The 22,754-nt window shown below is 40.2% G+C and overlaps 1 protein-coding gene and 2 long non-coding RNA genes across 3 annotated transcripts in view; 1 reads left to right on the forward strand and 2 right to left on the reverse strand.

Annotated features, from left to right (window-relative positions):
- Window positions 1–10,830, forward strand: part of LOC309502452 — a 143,089-nt gene extending 132,259 nt beyond the window's left edge. The window contains exon 2 of the long non-coding RNA XR_014207294.1: window positions 9,389–10,830. This is a non-coding gene — a long non-coding RNA (uncharacterized lncRNA). The remainder of the gene's footprint in view (window positions 1–9,388) is intronic.
- anos1 (anosmin 1) overlaps window positions 1–22,754 on the reverse strand; it is a 72,808-nt gene that overhangs the window by 4,670 nt on the left and 45,384 nt on the right. Inside the window, exons 8-12 of the mRNA XM_082174693.1 lie at window positions 15,779–15,923; window positions 14,759–14,878; window positions 4,551–4,639; window positions 2,512–2,701; window positions 887–1,077 (exon numbers count right to left, since the gene is read on the reverse strand). Coding sequence (XP_082030819.1) covers window positions 887–1,077; window positions 2,512–2,701; window positions 4,551–4,639; window positions 14,759–14,878; window positions 15,779–15,923 — 735 coding nt within the window. The remainder of the gene's footprint in view (window positions 1–886; window positions 1,078–2,511; window positions 2,702–4,550; window positions 4,640–14,758; window positions 14,879–15,778; window positions 15,924–22,754) is intronic.
- The window catches only part of LOC309502447, a 3,627-nt gene continuing 371 nt past the window's right edge, over window positions 19,499–22,754 (reverse strand). The window contains exons 1-3 of the long non-coding RNA XR_014207289.1: window positions 22,456–22,754; window positions 20,165–20,606; window positions 19,499–19,591 (exon numbers count right to left, since the gene is read on the reverse strand). The exon at window positions 22,456–22,754 is cut by the window's right edge and continues 371 nt beyond it. This is a non-coding gene — a long non-coding RNA (uncharacterized lncRNA). The remainder of the gene's footprint in view (window positions 19,592–20,164; window positions 20,607–22,455) is intronic.

Here is a 22,754-nt window from a genome sequence, read left to right on the forward strand (position 1 = left end):
GTTCCTCCAACACCAGATTCTGACTCGAGGCGTCGTCCGGTTATTATGAGCTCACTGGAAGCTCTTCAGATTTACTCGTCGTGAACAATAAACATCATTCATAAATCAATCCAATCTGATAATGATGTCGTGCTTCAAACCGGCCTCAATATTCTGGGAATAAAACCGGACGGGATCAGTTTGATGCATTTCAGCCCGACTGAGTCAATTAAAGCTTCGGCAGAAGGACATGAATATTAATAACATAACGTGAGTGTGTGAGAGTGTGTTATATGAGCACTGTCTGTTGAGGAAGATCTGGTGATGATGTCAGAGCTCAAAACACTAATACTTACCATATGAACATTAATAACTCTAATACATCTCCAGGATAAACCTTCCCTTAAGGCCTGGGTGATGTAGTTCAAATCATATTTATGAAATCCATGTATATATATATGTGTGTGCAGCTTTTTAAAAATATCAAGTTTGAATATTAAATACACTTATTAAATTATATTATTATTAAATAATACTTGCCTTAGTTTTACTTTATTATACAAATATGACTGTGAACATTCAGTATATTAATCCTCCAGATATGATATGAGATGTGGTTATTAAGAGGTTATTAAACAGCAGCCTCGACTCATCAGCAGATCTGCCAGCGCTGTGTGTATCATATTTCACACTCTTGGACTCCAACATGTATCCAATTTTCCATGAGAAACACTCTTGAATGAAATCATCGGCCAAGAACATGTCATTTATGTGTGTGTGTGTGTGTGTGTGTGTGTGTGAGCTTTCACGGGAGAGCGGTGTGTGTGTGTGTGAGCTTTCACGGGAGAGTGGTGTGTGTGTGTGTGAGCTTTCACGGGAGAGCGGTGTGTGTGTGGAGAGGACTTACAGGTGGCAGGATCTGAGACCGGGAGACGAGGCTCTCCGTGGAAAACGCAGCCCATGTGACCTGGAAGCCTGTGATTGGCTGATGAGACTTGGGTCGCGACCTCCTCCAGCGGAAGTGACCCGTCACGTTCCCATCGTGGAAAGTGAAGGTCGCTGTCAGATTCTCAGGCTTCGCCAAAACCTTCGACGGCACTGCAGGGTTTCAGGAAAACATCACATATATCATGAGGACAGAAGAAGCTGAGGAGATCACAACACACACACACACACACACACACACACACACACCACACTGAACACATGAAAACTGCACAACACACACACACACACACACACACCACACTGAACACATGAAAACTGCACAACACACACACTCCGAACTGAAGAAATGAAAACTGCAGAGGATGCAAAATTATGAATAAAGTAAAAACTAGTCACTGAATGAAAGTTATTAAGAGTTATGTTTTAGGCTCTTGTGTCGGGGTTATTGTCGTTAACTAAAACTAAAACTAAAACATTTCTCTTTTTTGTTTAGTGCAAGTTGAAGTACTAAAATAACTAAAACTAAAACTGAAATAGAAATGAATGAATAGTTACAAATTATTAGACATTCAGAGAAAAAAAAACATAAAAAATGACATGACAAACTTAAACTAAAAGAAAAATGAAAACAGAAAAGAAAATGAATACAAACTATAGTACCATATCAATTATAAAATAAATACATAATGTTAAATGGTTTAAAATATTAAAAAACAAATCTTTTACTAAAATCATTAAAATTATAAACTTCAAATAAAATAAAAAACTGAAAATATAAAAATAAAAATATTAATAAAGGTTTGAACAGTATGTCAATAAAACTAAAATAACACTACTTATTACTAATCAAGTTAAAAAAAAAATACAAAATTAAAGTTAACCAAAATAAAATATTAAAAAAGCTACAATTTTTGTTACTAAAATTACTGAAAAATATTAACTTCAACTAAAATAAAAAAATAAAAATAAATAAATACCAAAACAAAAATGAATTCAAACATATTAATAAAAACTATAAAAGTATATCAATGATCAAATTAAAATTAAATAATTCAAAATACATGTTAAATGGAATAAAATATATTAAAAAAAAAATACTTTTACTAAACTTACTAAAATGATGACTAAAATTATTTAACATAATAAACTTTAACTAAAATAAATGTATTCAAATATTAATAAAACCTTGAACAGTATATCAATAACACTAAAAAAGCACTACTTAGTACTAACCAAGTAAAAAAATATATAAAAGTTTAATTAAAAATTAAAGAAAAAAGTAAAAATATATATAATTTTAAATATTAATAAAAACTTCAAGAATATATTAATCTATATTAAAAAAGTGTATTTAATGATTAAATTATATTAAATTATAAAAAAAAAACCTGAAATGATTAAAAGTAATCTAAAGATGCACCAGAACAAGGCATACTATTGACCAAAATGAAGTTTTAAAAAAAAAAGCACAACGTCTGCAAACTGTTGCTCCCGAATAAACCTGGATTTTCATCCCACTGGAATCACTCATGTCATATCTCAGGCTGAACACATGAACTGTATGACAAACACTAGAATGCGCACCGGTCCTGTAGAAGGAGTCGTGCTCCTCAGGACAGGCGATGGGCTTCGGACTCTTGCTCCTGATGATCTCACAGGACGGTGTGAGGAAGCCCACGCTCTCGTCGGAGGAGCGCTGTTTACCAGTGAGTGTGTGGACGGTGACCGTGTACATGCAGGAGAACAGCAGGTTGGGAAGATTAATGTAGTTCTCCTGCAAAAGAGAAGCACATTTATTAAAGAGAGACAATCCTCCACTGACCTGGTGACTTGAGTCTGAAGAAAACTATGATGTACAATCATTAATTATGTAAAATAATGATGCTACGGTGTTGTTGGAATCAACATGCATCAATGCTACATTTTTCTAAATGTCATAATCATTTATTAACAAACAAGTATTCATTACTTCAATGAGCTCATTGTTTCTGCATTAAATTATTACATTGTTTAAATTAATACATTTTTCGCTAACTGTGATTTTGTATATGTACATTTCTGAAATGCATAACTTAGAGAGTTTCCTCTGATAACAGATCACTGTAAACTGTAATGTGGACTCATGCATTTTCTGTAAAGCTGCTTTGAAATGATGTGTATTGGGAAATAAATGTGAATTGAATTGAATTGTTGCAGTGACTTGGGCATTTAGCAACCACTCAAAAAAAAAAAACAGGCCATACTAATGCCTACAAATTAAATACATTACATGCATTTGGCAGATTCTTTTGTCCAAAGTGCCTTACATTATGCATTCCCTCCCTGGGGTCAAGCCCATGACCCAGGCATTGCTAATGCCACGCTCTACAGTTGGAGCCACAAAACACACTTAGATAATCACCCCGAACATCTTAGAAACTGCATAGCAACACCCTAGCAACCAACTAGAACACCTTAGCAACCCCATAGAACAGTCCTGGTGACCGCCCAGAAGACTTTTGAACCTAACTGCATAGCAACGCCTTAGCAACCCAATAGTAATGTCCTGGGAACCACCCAGAACCCCTTCGAAAAAGCATAGCAACACCCTAGCAGCCAACTAAAACACCTCAGCAACCCCATAGGACAGTCCTGGTGACCACCAAGAAGACCTTAGAACCTAACTGCATAACAACCCCACAGCAACGTCTTGGGAACCACCCAGAACACCTTAAAAACTGCATAGCAACACCCTAGCAGCCAACTAGAACACCTCAGCAACCCCATAGGACAGTCCTGGTGACCACCAAGAAGACCTTAGAACCTAACTGCATTGCAACCCCACAGCAACGTCTTGGGAACCACCCAGAACACCTTAAAAACTGCATAGCAACACCCTAGCAGCCAACTAGAACACCTCAGCAACCCCATAGGCCAGTCCTGGTGACCACCCAGAGGACCTTAGAACCTAACTGCATAGCAACACCATAGCAACCAACAAGAACACCTCAGCAACTCCATAGGCCAGTCCTGGTGACAACCCAGAAGACTCTAGAACCTAACTGCATAGCAACACCTTAGCAATCCCATAGCAACATCCTGGCAACCACACAGAACACTCCAGCATTGTAGTGACACATCTTCTCCTAGCAAGCATAACACTCGAGCCACATTTGCATGGGCAAACAACAGTTACATTTTCTTTGTAAAAGGTCTAAATGTAGTTTTTCAATCTGTTGAAGGCCAGATTTCAGTCAAGATTGCGTGATCTGTAGGAGTGGAGCTGAAACAGGCTTCGGGACGCAGGTTACGGCTCCGGTGGGGCCGGGGGGGGGGGGTTTGATGAATTCAATCCTACTTCCTGGAAATGTCATTTTAATACATGTGTTTTATTAGGCACTGGACCACATTTTGACCACATCATCTGAAACAACACGCGCTAATTTGCTTCCAGTAATGAAGAGAAATGAGTCTTTGGTCCCGTAAGAGGCTGCGTTTATGAAGGGCAAGAGGCTTGTTCAGAAAACTCTTGGCTGATGCTGTTGTGGGTCAGAAATACACATGAACACAATGGAGTTTGAGTGTGTGGTGCAGGAAAGATGGAGGTCACACACACACACACACACACACACACACACACACACCTGAGTGACTGATTTCTCCGGCGCTCGGCTCTGGTTGTGGTTGCAGTATTCATGCTTCCACTGAACATGATAACGGTTCACCAACTCATCTGGAGATAAAACATCAGCATGGGTTAGAGATCTCTCACACAAACAAAATACAACACAGCATACACACACACACACACACACACTCAGACACTCAGACACACACACACACACACACACACACACACAGAATACAACACAGCATACACACACACACTCACAAACACACACACTCTTAGACAAAAACACACACACTCACAAACACACACACTCACATATAAACACATATAGTCCACTTTAGCCGTTCTACTGTTAGTAACTATCAGTCATTACAGTATTAGTTATTTACTCTACTAACCGTTGACTAATACTCTAATGAGAGTTAGTTGACATGCAGTTACTCACAGTTAGTAGAACGGCTAAAGCGGACCATCAGAATAAACCCATTCAATATATGAACAAGCTTTTAACTTTTATGTTTCTTTTTTTTGTTTTGTTTTTTGCTTTCTTTCCTGTACAGCACTTTAGGCCAACCAAGTGTGATTTTAAATGTGCTATATAACTAAAATTTGATTTGATTCGATATGAAAAAGTGACACATGGAGACTTCAGTGACGATTCAAGCGTATCGCAAACCGAGCGAGTCACGAGACTAATCCAACGACACCGCGTTTAGACATCAGTGTCATTACAGAGCCTTAAACCATGAGGACTGATTCTGAATGCAGGAGTTGCATGAACAACAAAAGACTTTCTTTTTTTGGCAGAACTGCTGTAAGTCAATATGAGGCGTTTATCATCATCATGAAGTTCCTGCGAGTGTTTCTGGAATCGGTTGATTGGTTTCCTCAGAACAGTAAAGGCTCACTGCGCTAATCAACAGTGTTTATGCAACGCCTCCAGTTTATTATTCATCAACGGTGCCGTTTGGACCTGAAATGATACATTTCAGATTAATAATTGAGTTCGACGGGCTCGGCTCTTCAGAGGGAGATTAAAGGAGCCTTTGAAGGAGCCGACAACATGAAGCTTAGAACGTTTCTGGACGCAGAGAAAAGGAATCGCAGATGGAGGAGGAGAAACACAGGAGAGTAAAGAAGTGCTGCGAACGAGAACATGAGGAATTATCCTTACAATCCCTGTCTTCTGTTGGTATCCCACAATCCTGTGCGGGAAATACTTTAAAAAGCTTAAGATATATATGAATCTCGCCGTTTTATCAACTAGTCATTACATTATTCTATATTTTGTAGGGGTTTTTATTGCTATAAAAGAAATTTTTTCATTCTGCATCTCAGTTTTATCAACGAGTAATTGAAATAAATAAATTAAATTATTAAAATATATATATATATATATATATTTTTATTTTTTTTGCTATAAAAAGTTTAAGTAATTTTTAAAAGTAAATTATAATAATAAATAATTAAATATATTAATCTAAAAAAAATTGAGTTTTTTGCTATAAAGAGTTTTCCTCCTGTATCCCTGTATTTGATCAACTAGTCATTTTTTCTAAAGTTGACTAAATTAAAAACGAAATAATATTGCTAAATAATTTTGCTATAAAGTTTAAGATATTTTACATCCTGAATCTCGCTGTTTTATCAATTTGTCTTTTTTTATTTGACTAAATAAAAAATTAAATAATAAATAAATAATAACATATTAATTATTCTAAATTTTGTAGTCTGTGCTATATTTTTTTCTTGCTGTTTTATCTACTAGTTATTTTTCTAAATTAGACTAAATTTCAAATGTAAATAAATACAAATACAAAAATATTCTACATTTTTCTAGTTAAGATATTTTGTATATTTTACGATTTTTGTATTTTTTACAATAAGTTATAATAAATAATAAATAAAATTATTCAAAATTTTCTAGTTTGATCTATGAAATGTTCAACTCTATCAAGTAGTCATTTTTCTAAATTAGACCAAAAAAAATGAAATAATAAATACAATTATTCTACATTTTTTATAGTTTCAAGATATTTTGTCATGCTGTTTCATCAACTAGTAATTTAGAAAAACCAGCTTGTTTGAGCTAACTCAAACATGTATATCTGCACATCCCCCAAGTTGTGACGAGCTGTTCTTTAGAAGTTTAGAGCAGAAGTGAGATTAGTTCAGGTTGACCTGATGCTTTGAGGCGGGCAGAATAAAAACGCTGAGGCACAGAACGAGTCAGCAAGAAACACACACCACCTCAGAATCTCATTACTCGCTCAGACTGACACACAGCACAGACATCCTCGTCATCCTCAGTAAAGCATCACAGCCTCTGGAGACAGATCAGTCTCATTAATCACTTATGCAAAAAACAGGATTCACACAGGCGTAGCCAATTTCACATGCATGAAACCACATTAACGTACACAAAAAAACAATTCACGTGCGTCAAATAAAATGATATATTCATAAAATACATTTCACACAATTTGTAGATGCACAAAAACCTTCGAATGTTTGTGCCAATCGTCATTCACGTGTGGATCGCCTTGGATTTGTGTGTGTGTGTGTGTGTGTTTTTGAGACTTTCCTTGCAGCGCTCTCCTCCTACACAAATCAGTCGTACTCTTTAGCCAATCAGATTTAAGCTTATCAATCCACCAATCATCATCAAGTGAGGGCGTGCCTACCTTCATGTTGCGTCATCAGCTTTCAACCACAGTAAGTTTGGCTGAGCAGAGGTATGTGCAGCTGATCGGAAAGTTTTTGTGCACAGTTGTATATCTACGAACTGTGTTTTGCATTTGTGAATTTTATGAAAATAGAATTTTATTTTGCGCATGTGAATTGCTTTTTGTGAATTTTTTTTTTTTTTTTTGCACGTAAAACAAATTTGTGTCCACGTGAATGTGGTTTCATGCATATGAAATTGGCTACTTATGTGTGAATCATGTTTTTTGCATGAATTATTAATGAGACTGATCTGGCTCCTTCCTTCATTACCTTCGAACATCATCGTTCACTCCTGAAGCTCTGGCTCGATGACATATTAGTAACGTAACACACACACACACACCACCAAACACAGCTCGACAGGAGCGCAACGTTTCAGTGTTTTCACTGTGTTTCCACAAGTTTTGCAATCTAATAATCATTTAAATCATGTAAATTTAAAGTCCCCCTGTGCTGAAAATCTAGAGTCATTGATGTTGTGTAGAAGTTGTGTAGAAGTTGTGTAGAAGTTGTGTAGATGTTGTGTAGATGTTGTGTGGATGTTGTGTAGATGTTGTGTAAATGTTGTGTGGATGTTGTGTAGATGTTGTGTTGATGTTGTGTAGAAGTTGTGTGGATGTTGTGTGGATGTTGTGTAGATGTTGTGTAGATGTTGTGTAGAGGTTGTGTAGGTGTTGTGTAGGTGTTGTGTAGATGTTGTGTGTTACCTGTTCTCTTCTTCCAGTAGATGCGCACCTGTAGTTGTCCGTCTTTGTAATACGGTGTGCTGATGTTGTGTAGATGTTGTGTTGATGTTGAGTTGATGTTGTGTAGATGTTGTGTAGGTGTTGTGTAGGTGTTGTGTGTGTTACCTGTTCTCTTCTTCCAGTAGATGCGCACCTGTAGTTGTCCGTCTTTGTAATACGGTGTGTTGATGTTGTGTAGATGTTGTGTTGATGTTGTGTTGATGTTGTGTGGATGTTGTGTGGATGTTGTGTAGATGTTGTGTAGATGTTGTGTAGAGGTTGTGTAGGTGTTGTGTAGGTGTTGTGTAGATGTTGTGTGTTACCTGTTCTCTTCTTCCAGTAGATGCGCACCTGTAGTTGTCCGTCTTTGTAATACGGTGTGCTGATGTTGTGTAGATGTTGTGTTGATGTTGAGTTGATGTTGTGTAGATGTTGTGTAGGTGTTGTGTAGGTGTTGTGTGTGTTACCTGTTCTCTTCTTCCAGTAGATGTGCACCTGTAGTTGTCCGTTCTTGTACTACGGTTTGTTGATGTTGTGTAGATGTTGTGTAGATGTTGTGTTGATGTTGTGTAGGTGTTGTGTAGGTGTTGTGTGTGTTACCTCAGGGTTCGTACACATTTTTACCATTAAATTTCCATGACTTTTCCATGACTTTTCCATGACTTAAAGGTAAATATTCATGACATAATGTTCCATAAAATGTCTGTGTATACATGTAAAATAAGAATAAAAATCCATGTTCAAATTTACCACCCCATATCTTGAATAAAATAAATGAACAAGCAATGTTTTAATACAAAATAAATATTTATTCAAATATGCTGGCACAGTAACACAAATAATGTCAAACCCTGACAACTCCTTAGACATTTATTAACGTAAATCCATAGGATAATGAACTCCTTGCGGGCGGGTATGGAAGCTTGTTTCCGCCACTGAATAATAAATAAATAATAATAATTGCGACTTTATTTCTCAGAATTGCGAGATATAAAGTTAGAATTGCGTGAAATAAAGTCACAATTGAGTGTTATAAAGTCAGAATTGCGAGATATAAAGTCAGAATTGCGTGAAATAAAGTCACAATTGCGTGTTATAAAGTCAGAATTGCAAGATATAAAGTCACAATTGTGAGATATAAAGTCCAATTCTAAGGGAAAAAACCTTACCCTAACCCTTTTTTTTTTTTTTACCACAGAATAGTTTATATCTCACAATTCTGACTTTATAACACGCAATTGCGACTTTATATCGTGCAATTCTGACTTTATAGCTCCCAATTGCGACTTTATTTCTCAGAATTGTGACTTTATATCTCGCAATTGCGACTTTATTTCTCAGAATTGCGACTTTATTTCTCACAATTCTGACTTCATATCTCGCAATTCTGAGAAAAAAGTCAGAATTGTGAGATAAAAAGTCGCAATTATTATTATTTATTTATTATTCAGTGGCGGAAACAAGCTTCCATAGGCGGGTAACGTTAGTAGCTGATGAAAAAATGTATGGAAGCTTGTTTCCGCCACAGAACAAAACATTTTAAAAGATAATTGCGACTTTTTATCTCACAATTGCGAGTTTACATCTCGCAATTCTGACTTTCTTTTCTCAGAATTGCGAGATATAAAGTCAGAATTGCGTGAAATAAAGTTGCAATTGCGTGTTATAAAGTCAGAATTGCGAGATATAATGTCAGAATTGCGTGAAATAAAGTCGCAATTGCGTGTTATAAAGTCAGAATTGCGTGTTATAAAGTCAGAATTGCGAGATATAGTCAGAATTTTTTCTGGCAATTGCGACTTTATATCACGCAATTCTGACTTTATAACACATAATTGCGAGTTTATATCTCGCAATTCTGACATCTTTTCTCAGAATTGTGAGATATAAACTCACAATTGTGAGATATAAAGTCCAATTCTAAGGGGGAAAAAGACGGATTTTTTTTTTTTTTTCAGAATAGTTTGGAAACAAGCTTCCATAAAAATGTGCTTGAAGAGCTCTTTTCCAAAACGCGATAAACGCCATTAAAAAAAACGAGATTGTCCCTATTCACTGCTCCATCAACGTTTCATGCCAAATCGCTATATTTCCTTGTTTAAAATGTAGGCCACTGCAAGATGCAGTTTCTTTCCAAACCGAGAAGCGCCGACCCTATTTTTAGCCTAAACGGATAAATCCTCTCGACTAATCAGAATTCGGTGAACGTTCTATCTTAACAGATCATTATAAGTCCTCAAAATGAGTCAAACTAATCATATATTCTCTCTCTCTCTCAATTTTAATTGTTTATTAATAAACAAGTGTTTTCTGTGTCGACTGCAAAGACGAAGTTGACTGACTCGCGATCTTCTTAGTAGTGAACACGCCGGAGAGAAATGCACATTTCATACGGATTAGGCTACATCGTTTTATTTTGTTTTGAATGGTTCTGTTTAAAAGTAGAGATTTCTGTAGATAATAGATATAGGCCTATTTCAGTTTTGTTTAGGTCTGTGAGGCGAGTAGGCTACCTTTTACGCTGAGTTTCGGTTCATGGATGATAGCTTAAGCTCCAGTTCACTCCGGCGCCACTGTGTCGTGATTATCTATTTTCTGCTATTTACTTTTTATTTATTAAGCAATTGGTTAATGAAACATATTTTAAAATCAAGATACAATTAATACAAAACGAATTATTTTGAAAAAGGCTTTGTGCTTTCTGTTTGAGGTCTCTGTGTAAGTTTTAAAGTCTTTTAGTGCCGCATTCAGAGCACTCATTACCGTAATGGAGAACGGTCACGTAACATTGTTTTTTCCTCATAAATGCCAACACGGAAAATAAAAGACAAAATAATTTTTTTTAAAGAAAAAATCATCCATATTAATTTTAAATGTTTAACAAAGAGGCAAAAAGTCATCACAATCAAGGGAGAAACATGAAGAAACTTAGCCTATATATGTGCCGTTCGCATAAGGGTCTTTCCCTGACATTAATGCTTGGATAAGACACGTCTCCTTCCATTAATAATAATAATTTGTAGGGCGGTGGCTGAGATATAAACCTACTAACGTCCTCCGTTGCCATGATTTTTGGAATGACTGATCGCGAGAGGAAAAAAATAAGTTTTAGTTGCTTAACATCGGTTAATGGAAACGCCGTCATTTTGCAATAGTTATTTATCGATATTTAGAAGAAAAAAAAAGTTTTGCTCAAATCTGTAATGGAAAGGCGCATACAGACGGTAGCTAGCCTATAGCTAATATGAAAACACAAAGCAGCTTATTTTCATTTGAAGCACTGAGCTGAGGACAGCGACACAAGAGCCACACAGGTATGGCTACTAGTCGCTGTCCTCAGTGCCGCAGAAAAGCGCTGAAACGGACATGAAGGGGAACCCATTTCTTTTGGCCCATCTAGTTTTCTGGAGGCCTACAATCAAAATCCACCGCAAGTGAGTCACGTGATTCGACTTATCACTCTAACGAAAAAAGTATTGCAATTTGTTTCACCAATATTATTAATTAAACAAATTCAAGTACACGGATATTTTGAAAAACAAATTTCCATGACTTTTCCAAAACTTTCTGAGTTTATTCATTTTCCAAAACTTTTCCAGGCCTGGAAATTGCCATTTTAAAATTCCATGACTTTTCCAGGTTTTTCATGACCGTACGAACCCTGTTACCTGTTCTCTTCTTCCAGTAGATGCGCACCTGTATTTGTCCGTCTTTGTAATACGGTGTGCTGATGTTGTGTTGATGTTGTGTTGATGTTGAGTTGATGTTGTGTAGATGTTGTGTAGATGTTGTGTGTGTTACCTGTTCTCTTCTTCCAGTAGATGCGCACCTGTAGCTGTCCGTCTTTGTAATACGGTGTGCTGATGTTGTGTAGATGTTGTGTAGAGGTTGTGTAGATGTTGTGTAGATGTTGTGTAGATGTTGTGTGTGTTACCTGTTCTCTTCTTCCAGTAGATGCGCACCTGTAGCTGTCCGTCTTTGTAATACGGTGTGCTGATGTTGTGTAGATGTTGTGTTGATGTTGAGTTGATGTTGTGTAGATGTTGTGTAGGTGTTGTGTAGATGTTGTGTGTGTTACCTGTTCTCTTCTTCCAGTAGATGCGCACCTGTAGCTGTCCGTCTTTGTAATACGGTGTGCTGATGTTGTGTAGATGTTGTGTTGATGTTGAGTTGATGTTGAGTTGATGTTGAGTTGATGTTGTGTAGATGTTGTGTAGATGTTGTGTAGAGGTTGTGTAGGTGTTGTGTAGGTGTTGTGTAGATGTTGTGTGTGTTACCTGTTCTCTTCTTCCAGTAGATGCGCACCTGTAGTTGTCCGTCTTTGTAATACGGTGTGCTGATGTTGTGTAGATGTTGTGTTGATGTTGAGTTGATGTTGTGTAGATGTTGTGTAGGTGTTGTGTAGATGTTGTGTGTGTTACCTGTTCTCTTCTTCCAGTAGATGTGCACCTGTAGTTGTCCGTTCTTGTACTACGGTGTGTTGATGTTGTGTAGATGTTGTGTAGATGTTGTGTTGATGTTGTGTAGGTGTTGTGTAGGTGTTGTGTGTGTTACCTGTTCTCTTCTTCCAGTAGATGCGCACCTGTAGTTGTCCGTCTTTGTAATACGGTGTGCTGATGTTGTGTAGATGTTGTGTTGATGTTGAGTTGATGTTGTGTAGATGTTGTGTAGGTGTTGTGTAGATGTTGTGTGTGTTACCTGTTCTCTTCTTCCAGTAGATGCGCACCTGTAGCTGTCCGTCTTTGTAATACGGTGTGCTGATGTTGTGTAGATGTTGTGTTGATGTTGAGTTGATGTTGAGTTGATGTTGAGTTGATGTTGTGTAGATGTTGTGTAGATGTTGTGTAGAGGTTGTGTAGGTGTTGTGTAGGTGTTGTGTAGATGTTGTGTGTGTTACCTGTTCTCTTCTTCCAGTAGATGCGCACCTGTAGTTGTCCGTCTTTGTAATACGGTGTGCTGATGTTGTGTAGATGTTGTGTTGATGTTGAGTTGATGTTGTGTAGATGTTGTGTAGGTGTTGTGTAGATGTTGTGTGTGTTACCTGTTCTCTTCTTCCAGTAGATGTGCACCTGTAGTTGTCCGTTCTTGTACTACGGTGTGTTGATGTTGTGTAGATGTTGTGTAGATGTTGTGTTGATGTTGTGTAGGTGTTGTGTAGGTGTTGTGTGTGTTACCTGTTCTCTTCTTCCAGTAGATGCGCACCTGTAGTTGTCCGTCTTTGTAATACGGTGTGCTGATGTTGTGTTGATGTTGTGTTGATGTTGTGTAGATGTTGTGTAGAGGTTGTGTAGAGGTTGTGTAGATGTTTTGTAGATGTTGTGTGTGTTACCTGTTCTCTTCTTCCAGTAGATGCGCACCTGTAGCTGTCCGTCTTTGTAATACGGTGTGCTGATGTTGTGTAGATGTTGTGTTGATGTTGAGTTGATGTTGTGTAGATGTTGTGTAGATGTTGTGTGTTTTACCTGTTCTCTTCTTCCAGTAGATGCGCACCTGTAGCTGTCCGTCTTTGTAATACGGTGTGCTGATGTTGTGTAGATGTTGTGTGTGTTACCTGTTCTCTTCTTCCAGTAGATGCGCACCTGTAGCTGTCCGTCTTTGTAATACGGTGTGCTGATGTTGTGTAGATGTTGTGTTGATGTTGAGTTGATGTTGTGTAGATGTTGTGTAGATGTTGTGTAGATGTTGTGTAGATGTTGTGTGTTTTACCTGTTCTCTTCTTCCAGTAGATGCGCACCTGTAGTTGTCCGTCTTTGTAATACGGTGTGCTGATGTTGTGTAGATGTTGTGTTGATGTTGAGTTGATGTTGTGTAGATGTTGTGTAGGTGTTGTGTAGATGTTGTGTGTGTTACCTGTTCTCTTCTTCCAGTAGATGCGCACCTGTAGTTGTCCGTCTTTGTAATACGGTGTGTTGATGTTGTGTAGATGTTGTGTAGATGTTGTGTGTGTTACCTGTTCTCTTCTTCCAGTAGATGCGCACCTGTAGCTGTCCGTCTTTGTAATACGGTGTGCTGATGTTGTGTAGATGTTGTGTTGATGTTGAGTTGATGTTGTGTAGATGTTGTGTAGGTGTTGTGTAGATGTTGTGTGTGTTACCTGTTCTCTTCTTCCAGTAGATGCGCACCTGTAGCTGACCGTCTTTGTAATACGGTGTGCTGATGTTGTGTAGATGTTGTGTTGATGTTGAGTTGATGTTGAGTTGATGTTGAGTTGATGTTGAGTTGATGTTGTGTAGATGTTGTGTAGATGTTGTGTAGAGGTTGTGTAGGTGTTGTGTAGGTGTTGTGTAGATGTTGTGTGTGTTACCTGTTCTCTTCTTCCAGTAGATGTGCACCTGTAGTTGTCCGTTCTTGTACTACGGTGTGTTGATGTTGTGTAGATGTTGTGTAGATGTTGTGTTGATGTTGTGTAGGTGTTGTGTAGGTGTTGTGTGTGTTACCTGTTCTCTTCTTCCAGTAGATGCGCACCTGTAGTTGTCCGTCTTTGTAATACGGTGTGCTGATGTTGTGTAGATGTTGTGTTGATGTTGAGTTGATGTTGTGTAGATGTTGTGTAGGTGTTGTGTAGATGTTGTGTGTGTTACCTGTTCTCTTCTTCCAGTAGATGCGCACCTGTAGCTGTCCGTCTTTGTAATACGGTGTGCTGATGTTGTGTAGATGTTGTGTTGATGTTGAGTTGATGTTGAGTTGATGTTGAGTTGATGTTGTGTAGATGTTGTGTAGAGGTTGTGTAGGTGTTGTGTAGGTGTTGTGTAGATGTTGTGTGTGTTACCTGTTCTCTTCTTCCAGTAGATGCGCACCTGTAGTTGTCCGTCTTTGTAATACGGTGTGCCGACTCCCAGAGTGCTCGAGGGTTTCTTCACTGACACTTTCCTCACCTTAGAAACTGCCTCTAAATCAACATTAAACAGTCAAATCTTAATATGGATCCATAAATTACTCAAGAAAATTAAAACAATCAGTGCATGCTAATGAAACATACTAATTTCTGTAAATCAGTTCAATCGATTCGTATGAACTGCTATATTGGTGGATGTATATGAAAGTGATTAAATATGAAAATATGATTCATCCTTGGGTTCATTTTTATTAAAGACACTTTGACTATTTGAACTTTACTTTTGCTGTATATATGGTCACACCATATGGGGATGCACCGATATAAAAAATGTGTCCGATACCGATAATTCTTTATAGTTGAAAGCCGATAACCGATATATTGGCCGATAAATCCAAATCCAAATTTTTATGTCATTTTTGAGAGCCTGATTACAAAAACAAAAGTCTAGTCATTAAAATCCATGTCCCTAACTCAATTATGATGATGTTCTCATTATAATGTTATGAAGCCGATATGATGGACTTGCGCTGCATCTATTTTCCTTTTTGAAGTGATTCCAATCATATTTCAATCAATTCAAAACCATCATGATGAACAGTGCGAATCTGAAGAGTCTCAGCTGAAGGAAATAATCATTATTAATCGGCTTTAATATATTGGCCACATTCTCTTATCAGGCCGATAACGATAAAATTAAAAATATATACATATGTAAGGGATAATCCACAGCTAGCTGTACATTAAATGATTTTAATGCACGACACAAGGGCATTATAGAGATTAAATATATAATTAAACTGACTTGGAACTACCTGTGCATTAAACGGTTTTATGACACACCTTCCAGCCAATCAGAGTCGAGTATTCAGACAGACTATGGTATAAATCATAAAGGGCCAGAGATCTTTGCACTGATGATGATGATGATGATGAAGGCGAGTTGTGTCGTACTTGACTGATTGTGTTGTTGAGTGTCGATGTGAACCAAGGCTTTTCCACTCTTCAGTCGGTGTTGACCCCAGTACGAGACGGCCTGGACCTCCACTGAGTAACTGCAGTTCCACTGAAGCCCGTCCAGATCCATCGAGCTCTCGGCCTGGAACACACACACACTCGTTAAACTCACACTCACTCGTTAAACTCACACACACACACACACACACACTCGTTTACATCAGTAAAGTACTCATTCATTAAACTCACACACTCACTTCATTAAACTCACACACTCACTCATTAAACTCACACACTCACTTCATTAAACTCACACACTCACTTCATTAAACTCACACACTCACTCATTAAACTCACACACTCACTTCATTAAACTCACACACACTCGTTTATATCAGTTCATCAGCCGTATCACTGAACACAGATCCGTCAAGCTCTCGGCCTGAAACACACTCACTCATTAAACTCACACACACACACACTCGTTTACATCAGTAAAGTACTCATTCATTAAACTCACACACTCACTTCATTAAACTCACACACTCACTTCATTAAACTCACACACTCACTTCATTAAACTCACACACTCACTTGTTAAACTCACACACTCACTCGTTAAACTCACACACACTCGTTTATATCAGTTCATCAGCCGTATCACTGAACACAGATCCGTCAAGCTCTCGGCCTGAAACACACTCACTCATTAAACTCACACACACACACTCGTTTACATCAGTAAAGTACTCATTCATTAAACTCACACACTCACTCGTTAAACTCACACACACTCGTTTACATCAGTTCATCAGCCGTATCACTGAACACAGATCCGTCGAGTATAATACAGGTTCAATGCACTGCTTCAGCATATTTGAGAATTTATTTATGTATTTAATATGTAATGCATATTCTGAAATATTTAATACATAATATATTTGACACTAAATTACATTTATATCTGACATATATTTAATATGTAATATATATGACCGTAAATGCATAATATATCTGACATATATTTCATATATAACATATCTGACATATAGTTTATGTATAATATGTCATATATTTAAAATCAAGACATATTTAATATACAAATATTTGACATATTTAATATATATCATATCTCACATACATTTAATATATAAAATATATATAAAATATACAACATTTAATATTTAACATATCTAACATATATCTGAAATATATTTAATAGCCTATATAAAATATCTGACATATATTTAACATATTATATAGCTGACATATTTAATATATATTTAATATATAAAATATTTTACGTTTAATATATAACAGATCTGACATATTTAATATACATTATATTTTTGACAAGTATTTAATATAGATCATATATGACATATAATATATATATATATATATATATATATATATATATATATATATATATAACATATCATATATCTGATATATATTTAATATATCAAATGTTTAACATTTAATATATGACATATTTCATACATAATATATTTGACATATATTTGATATATAACATATCTCACATATATTTAATATTTAACATATGATATATATAATATATTTGACATTTAGCAGGTGACATGTCAAATATATAACGAATCATACAACAAATAAAATTCATAGCATAATATGATTGAAGGAATAATCTGACATGCATAAATGTGATTTTTGTGTGTTAACTTCATCTATGTATGTGGGTTTTGGCTCCTGCTAACATAAATGACATAATAACACAATGAATAATCTCCGAACAGACGTTGCTCTTTAGTGTAAGTGTGTGTTTCTGTGTTTCTGACATGAAGACTTTATCATGGAAGCATATCCTGAGCTCAACACAATAATCTGGTTTATTAGGAACACATGTGAAGCGATGAGAGTTTCCACATCTCAGCTGATCACTGCATTCCTGCATCAGCGTGAGCTTGATCAGTTCAGTTATTAACGGGTTAGTTTGGGCATTCCTGCATCAGCGTGAGCTTGATCGGGTTCAGTTATTAACGGGTTAGTTTGGGCATTCCTGCATCAGCGGGTCACTAACTCAGACAGATCGTGTGTCGGGACATTATGAACACACTCGCTGTCGGGTTTGTTTGGAGACTGTGGGAGTTTCACAGTCAACAGCTTTCACTGAGCTTCAGTGTGTCATCAGGTCAGTTCTACAGGCTTCTGCTTTATTTAAACACAATTCACTGAACTTTTCTGTTTCTACTTTAGCAGAATGGTACGAAACCTTGTGACTTTTGTGGGACTAGTTATATGAACATAGAACAATTTTGGACATGATTAGAAAACGCTAAGTGGATCAGCATTGGAAATAAATGGGAAATACAGAGCAATTTTTGGGGGTATAATCTACAAATCTGTGCAGTTTTTGATAATGTCTAAATATATATTCAAATGCAAAACCAAATAGAAAGCAAGTAATTATGTCTGAAAATACTTGTCAAACATGTCAAGTTGCGGTTGTGATGGGCAGTCCAGTTCTTTTCTGCCAAATGGTTCTTTTGGACTGTTTGTTTCAATGAACCGATTCACTAAACTGCAAAAATTTTACTTGAGATTTCAAAAAAATTCTTACGAGACGCTGCGTATTTTAAGACACAGTGGGAACGCCCTCTGGGTATGCCGATTGTCTGAAGCCCATATAGAATCACGGCAATTCACTGGCTGATGGCACGGACGCCGCCTCAACGCTCTTACGTCGTCATATTATATTGGCGCGCACGCCATCTGCTCCTCAGATTTCTCTGCCGAAAAAGGAAGCTTGTCGGCAGCGTGAGGAGCTTGGCAGCGAACGCAGCGTCTCGTTCCCTATTCAGAGAACATAGGTTACACCAGTACACCGAGACGTTCTCTTTCATAGGTTCACTCAACGTTGCGTAGCTTAAGACGCAGTGGGAACAAAATACCAAACTCGCCAAGCTAAGCGCTGCCGCAACTAGTACAACGACCAGATAACTTACATGACTGGTTCAAGCAGACAAAACATGGGAACCTGGAGCCATGTCGAGATCCAAACTATAGAATCTGACAAAAGTGTGCGGAGAGTACCAACCTGCCGCCACACAAATGTCTTCCAGGAGGGCCCCTCTAAAAAGTGCTTGAGAGGAAGCCACACTTCTGGTGGAATGTGATGCTAAGAGGTGATGCTAAGAGGTGAAGGCAGACTGCGCACCTCATATGCCAGTGAAATAGCCACTGTAACCCAATGGGAAATTCTCTGCTTCGATGCGGCAAGCCCGCGGCGGCCAGCACCGAAACATACCAAGAGCTGGCTAGATTTTCTCCAACCGCTAGAGCAATCTACATAGAACTTCAATGCTCGGACAGGGCAGAGCAAATGAAGCTTCCCGTCCTCCTCAGAAACAAAAGGAGGAGGATGGAAAGAGTGAAGGTTGACAACCTGAGAGCGAAATGGTGTGGACAAGACTTTGGGCACATATCCTGGCCTTGGTCTTAAAGTCACCTTGACCAGACCAGGAGCGAAGTCCATACAGGTCTTGCTGACAGAAAGAGCTTGCAAATCCCCAACACACTTCAAAGAAGTCAAAGCTAATAAAAGAGTAACCTTGAGAGTCAGAACCCGCTCCGGAGCTGACTCCACGGGCTCAAAGGGAGCCTCCGTTAAGCCCTCCAGGACAACTGACAGGTCCCAAGAGGGAATTCCAGGGGAGCGTGCTGGTTTCAGGCGCCTCAGATCTCATCCGACTCTCTATGAGCTGCAATAGCAGCAACGTATACTCTCAGAGTGGTAGCGGCCGCTCCAGAAGCAAACTTCTCCTGTAGGAACTCCAGCACTGAACCCACTGGGCAGCTGACTGGATCCGCAGCGTGTGTTGAACACCATGACTCAAAAACCCTCCACTTGGAGGAATACAGCGTTCTTGTGGAAAGGGCTCTCGCACTCGCAATGGTCTCCTGGACGTCAACGGGAAGACCAAAGCTCAAAGCTAGCGGCATCTGATGGGCCATACGCATAGCTTCCAAATGTCGGGGCGAGTGTGCCATATCCTGCCCTGAAGCTGGGATAGTAGATCCTCCCTGACCAGAATCTCCCAGGGAGGGGATTCCAGAAGAGGAACCTGCTCCGAGAACCACGGCTGGGACGGCCAGAATGGGGCTACAAGTAGGAGACGGGATCTGCTCTCCCTCACCCTGGACAGAACCGCCTGGATCAATTTGACGGGCGAGAATGCATAAAGTTTCTGCATCGGCCATGGGTGGGCGAATGCATCTATTCCCAACGGTGCTGGGGGGCTCAGGGAGAACCAAAGTGGGCATTGGGACGATGCAAAGAGGTCCACTTCCGCTTTTCCAAACACGTCCCAAATCAGGGCTACTGTTTGACGGTTCAGCATCCACTCCCCCGACCTGAGCTTCTGCCTCGACAGAAAATCCGCTGCGAGGTTCAAGATCCCGGGGACATGGACTGCCCTCAGTGAAAGGAACTTGTCCTGAGCCCACAGGAGGAGGTGGCGCGCGTGCCTATCTAGGGTGCGCGACCGTGAGCCCCCCTGCCGGTTTACATGGGACACTACCGCCATATTGTCTGTTCTGACAATGACATGGTGCCCTTCGAGAAAAGGGAGAAAGTGTAGAAGGGCCAGGGAAACAGCTCTCAGCTCCAAGCTGTTTATGTGCCAAGAGAGAGTCTCCCCAGTCCAGACCCCGCATGCCGACCTGCCCTCGAAAACCGACCTGACCCCTTTCTGAAGGAAGAGGGGGTCCCGCCAGACTGAAAGGGCGCGGGAGCAACTGCGCGACACGTTCAACAGGCGAAGAGCCGGTCCTGTCGACCAGGCCCCTGAGAGCTTCATCCACCATAGAAAAGGTCTCATGTGGAGCAACCCTAGGGGTAGCACAGGGGAGGCTGCGGCCATGAGACCCAGAAGCCTGCGGCAAGTGCCCACAGAAACACGATGGCCGAGCCTGAAGTGGGCCAAACATGTCACGAGACTGGAAATCCGGACAGGAGCCAAACGGGCCTGCATCAGAACGGAATCCAGGCGAACCCCTAAGAAAACAAACTGTGCGTTGAGCTGGGGTGAGAACACTCTTCTCGGTGTTTAACCTCAAGCCGAGAGACTGAATGTGACGAAGGACAATGTCCCTGTGGTGGGTCACCAATTCCCTGGAGCGAGCTAAAAGGAGCCAATCGTCCAGGTAGTTGAGTATACGAATGCCCTGGAGCCGCAACAGGGTGAGAGCAACATCCATACACTTTGTGAACGTCCTCGGCGCTAGAGCGAGACCAAAGGGAAGGACCCTGTACTGGTAAGCCTTTCCTCCAAAGGTGAATCTGAGGAACCTCCTGTGTCACCGTACAACCTGAATATGGAAATATGCATCCTTCAGGTCTACTGTCACGAACCAGTCCCCCGCACGAATTTGAGATATGATAGCTTTCAGCGTCAACCTCTTGAATTTCCCTTTGTAAAGGGAGAAATTCAGCCGGCGGAGGTCTAGTATAGGTCGCAGACCGCCGCCCTTCTTCGGGACCAGGAATTAACGGCTGAAGAAGCCTTGCTCGACTTCCTTTGAAGGAACCTCTTCTATCGCTCCCTTGAGGAGAAGGGATGAAATCTCCTGCTGTAGTACAGAAGCCTCTGAGGCACTGTCAACTACAGTCGGAAAAACCCTGTTGAAGCAAGGGGGGTTGCGACAGAACTGAAGCGTGTAGCCGAGCCGAACTGTGTGGAGGATCCAAGGCAATACCCCTGGCAGACATCTCCATTCTTGAAAGAAATGTGACAGAGGAAGCAGAGTGTTGCAATGCAGAGGACATACCTGTGTTAGGGTGTCGCGCTGACTCCTGTGGGGTGGAGTGGTCGACCGTGAAGGAGAGCACCTTGCGTCCTGACACGCAGTGGGAGGTACCACTGCCTGGATCGGTACCGCAGGGTCTGCCTGCTCCTGAAGAAAACTAAAACGTGTCTCCGAGGATGAGAGCGGCAGGTATCAAACATGTCAGGGGCGAGGGGAGAAAGCTTAACGCGTCTCCTTCCTCCCGCCAGAAGGTTTGAACGAAGTTGAACAGAAACTACACTTCGAAACACGCTGGGCGGCAAAAGTGGCAGACCTGAGGGTCAGGAGCGATTTGAGGGAGGTATCAAACATGTCAGGGGCGAGGGGAGAAAGCTTAACGCGTCTCCTTCCTCCCGCCAGAAGGTTTGAACGAAGTTGAACAGAAACTACACTTCGAAACACGCTGGGCGGCAAAAGTGGCAGACCTGAGGGTCAGGAGCGATTTGAGGGAGCTGGAGCGGAAGGTTTGTTAGACCGCTTCAGCTCAAGACGCCTATGAGGTCGCTGGCGGGGAAATGGGCGACCACGGGCTCCCCAAACCGTAGCTGGTGGGGGATGAGCCGGGTCACTCCTCCTAGTGGTGATCTCCTTCCAGTGAAAGGGAGGTACTCTGGGTTGAGACGGGGAGGGGCTAGACGACTCCCTAACCCACCTGGGCATAAACTGTCTGAAGGTGGCCGACTGGGATTTTGCGGCCCTGAATTTGTCAACCACAGTGTTGACCGGCCCCCCCAAACAGTCCAGACTAAGAAACTGAGGCGTCCAGGAGGAAAACCTTCTCCTTGTCACGGATCTCTGTGAGGTTGAGCCACAGGTGGTGCTCTTTAGCAACCACGCCCGCCGTAGACCTACCTATAACACGTGCGGTGTGCTTGGTGGCTCTTAAGGCCAGATCCGTGGCCTTACGAAGCTCCTTGACAGCTTCCGGCGTTACGCCAGTGCCCTCGTCCATCTCCTTTAGAACATCCGCCTGGTGGGCTTGGAGGATGGCCATAGTGTGAAGGGCCATGCCTGCCTGACCACCTGCCATGTAGGACTTTCCGATAAGGGCGGAAGTAGTCCTGCATGGTTTAGAGGGAAGGAGGGGGCGAGATTTCCACGATGGGGCCAACGACGGAGAAAGGTGAGTAGCCAGCGTGTCCTCGAC

The sequence above is a fragment of the Leuciscus leuciscus genome, assembly GCF_965113295.1.
Source record: "Leuciscus leuciscus genome assembly, chromosome: 7".
Classification (NCBI taxonomy): Eukaryota; Metazoa; Chordata; class Actinopteri; order Cypriniformes; family Leuciscidae; genus Leuciscus; species Leuciscus leuciscus.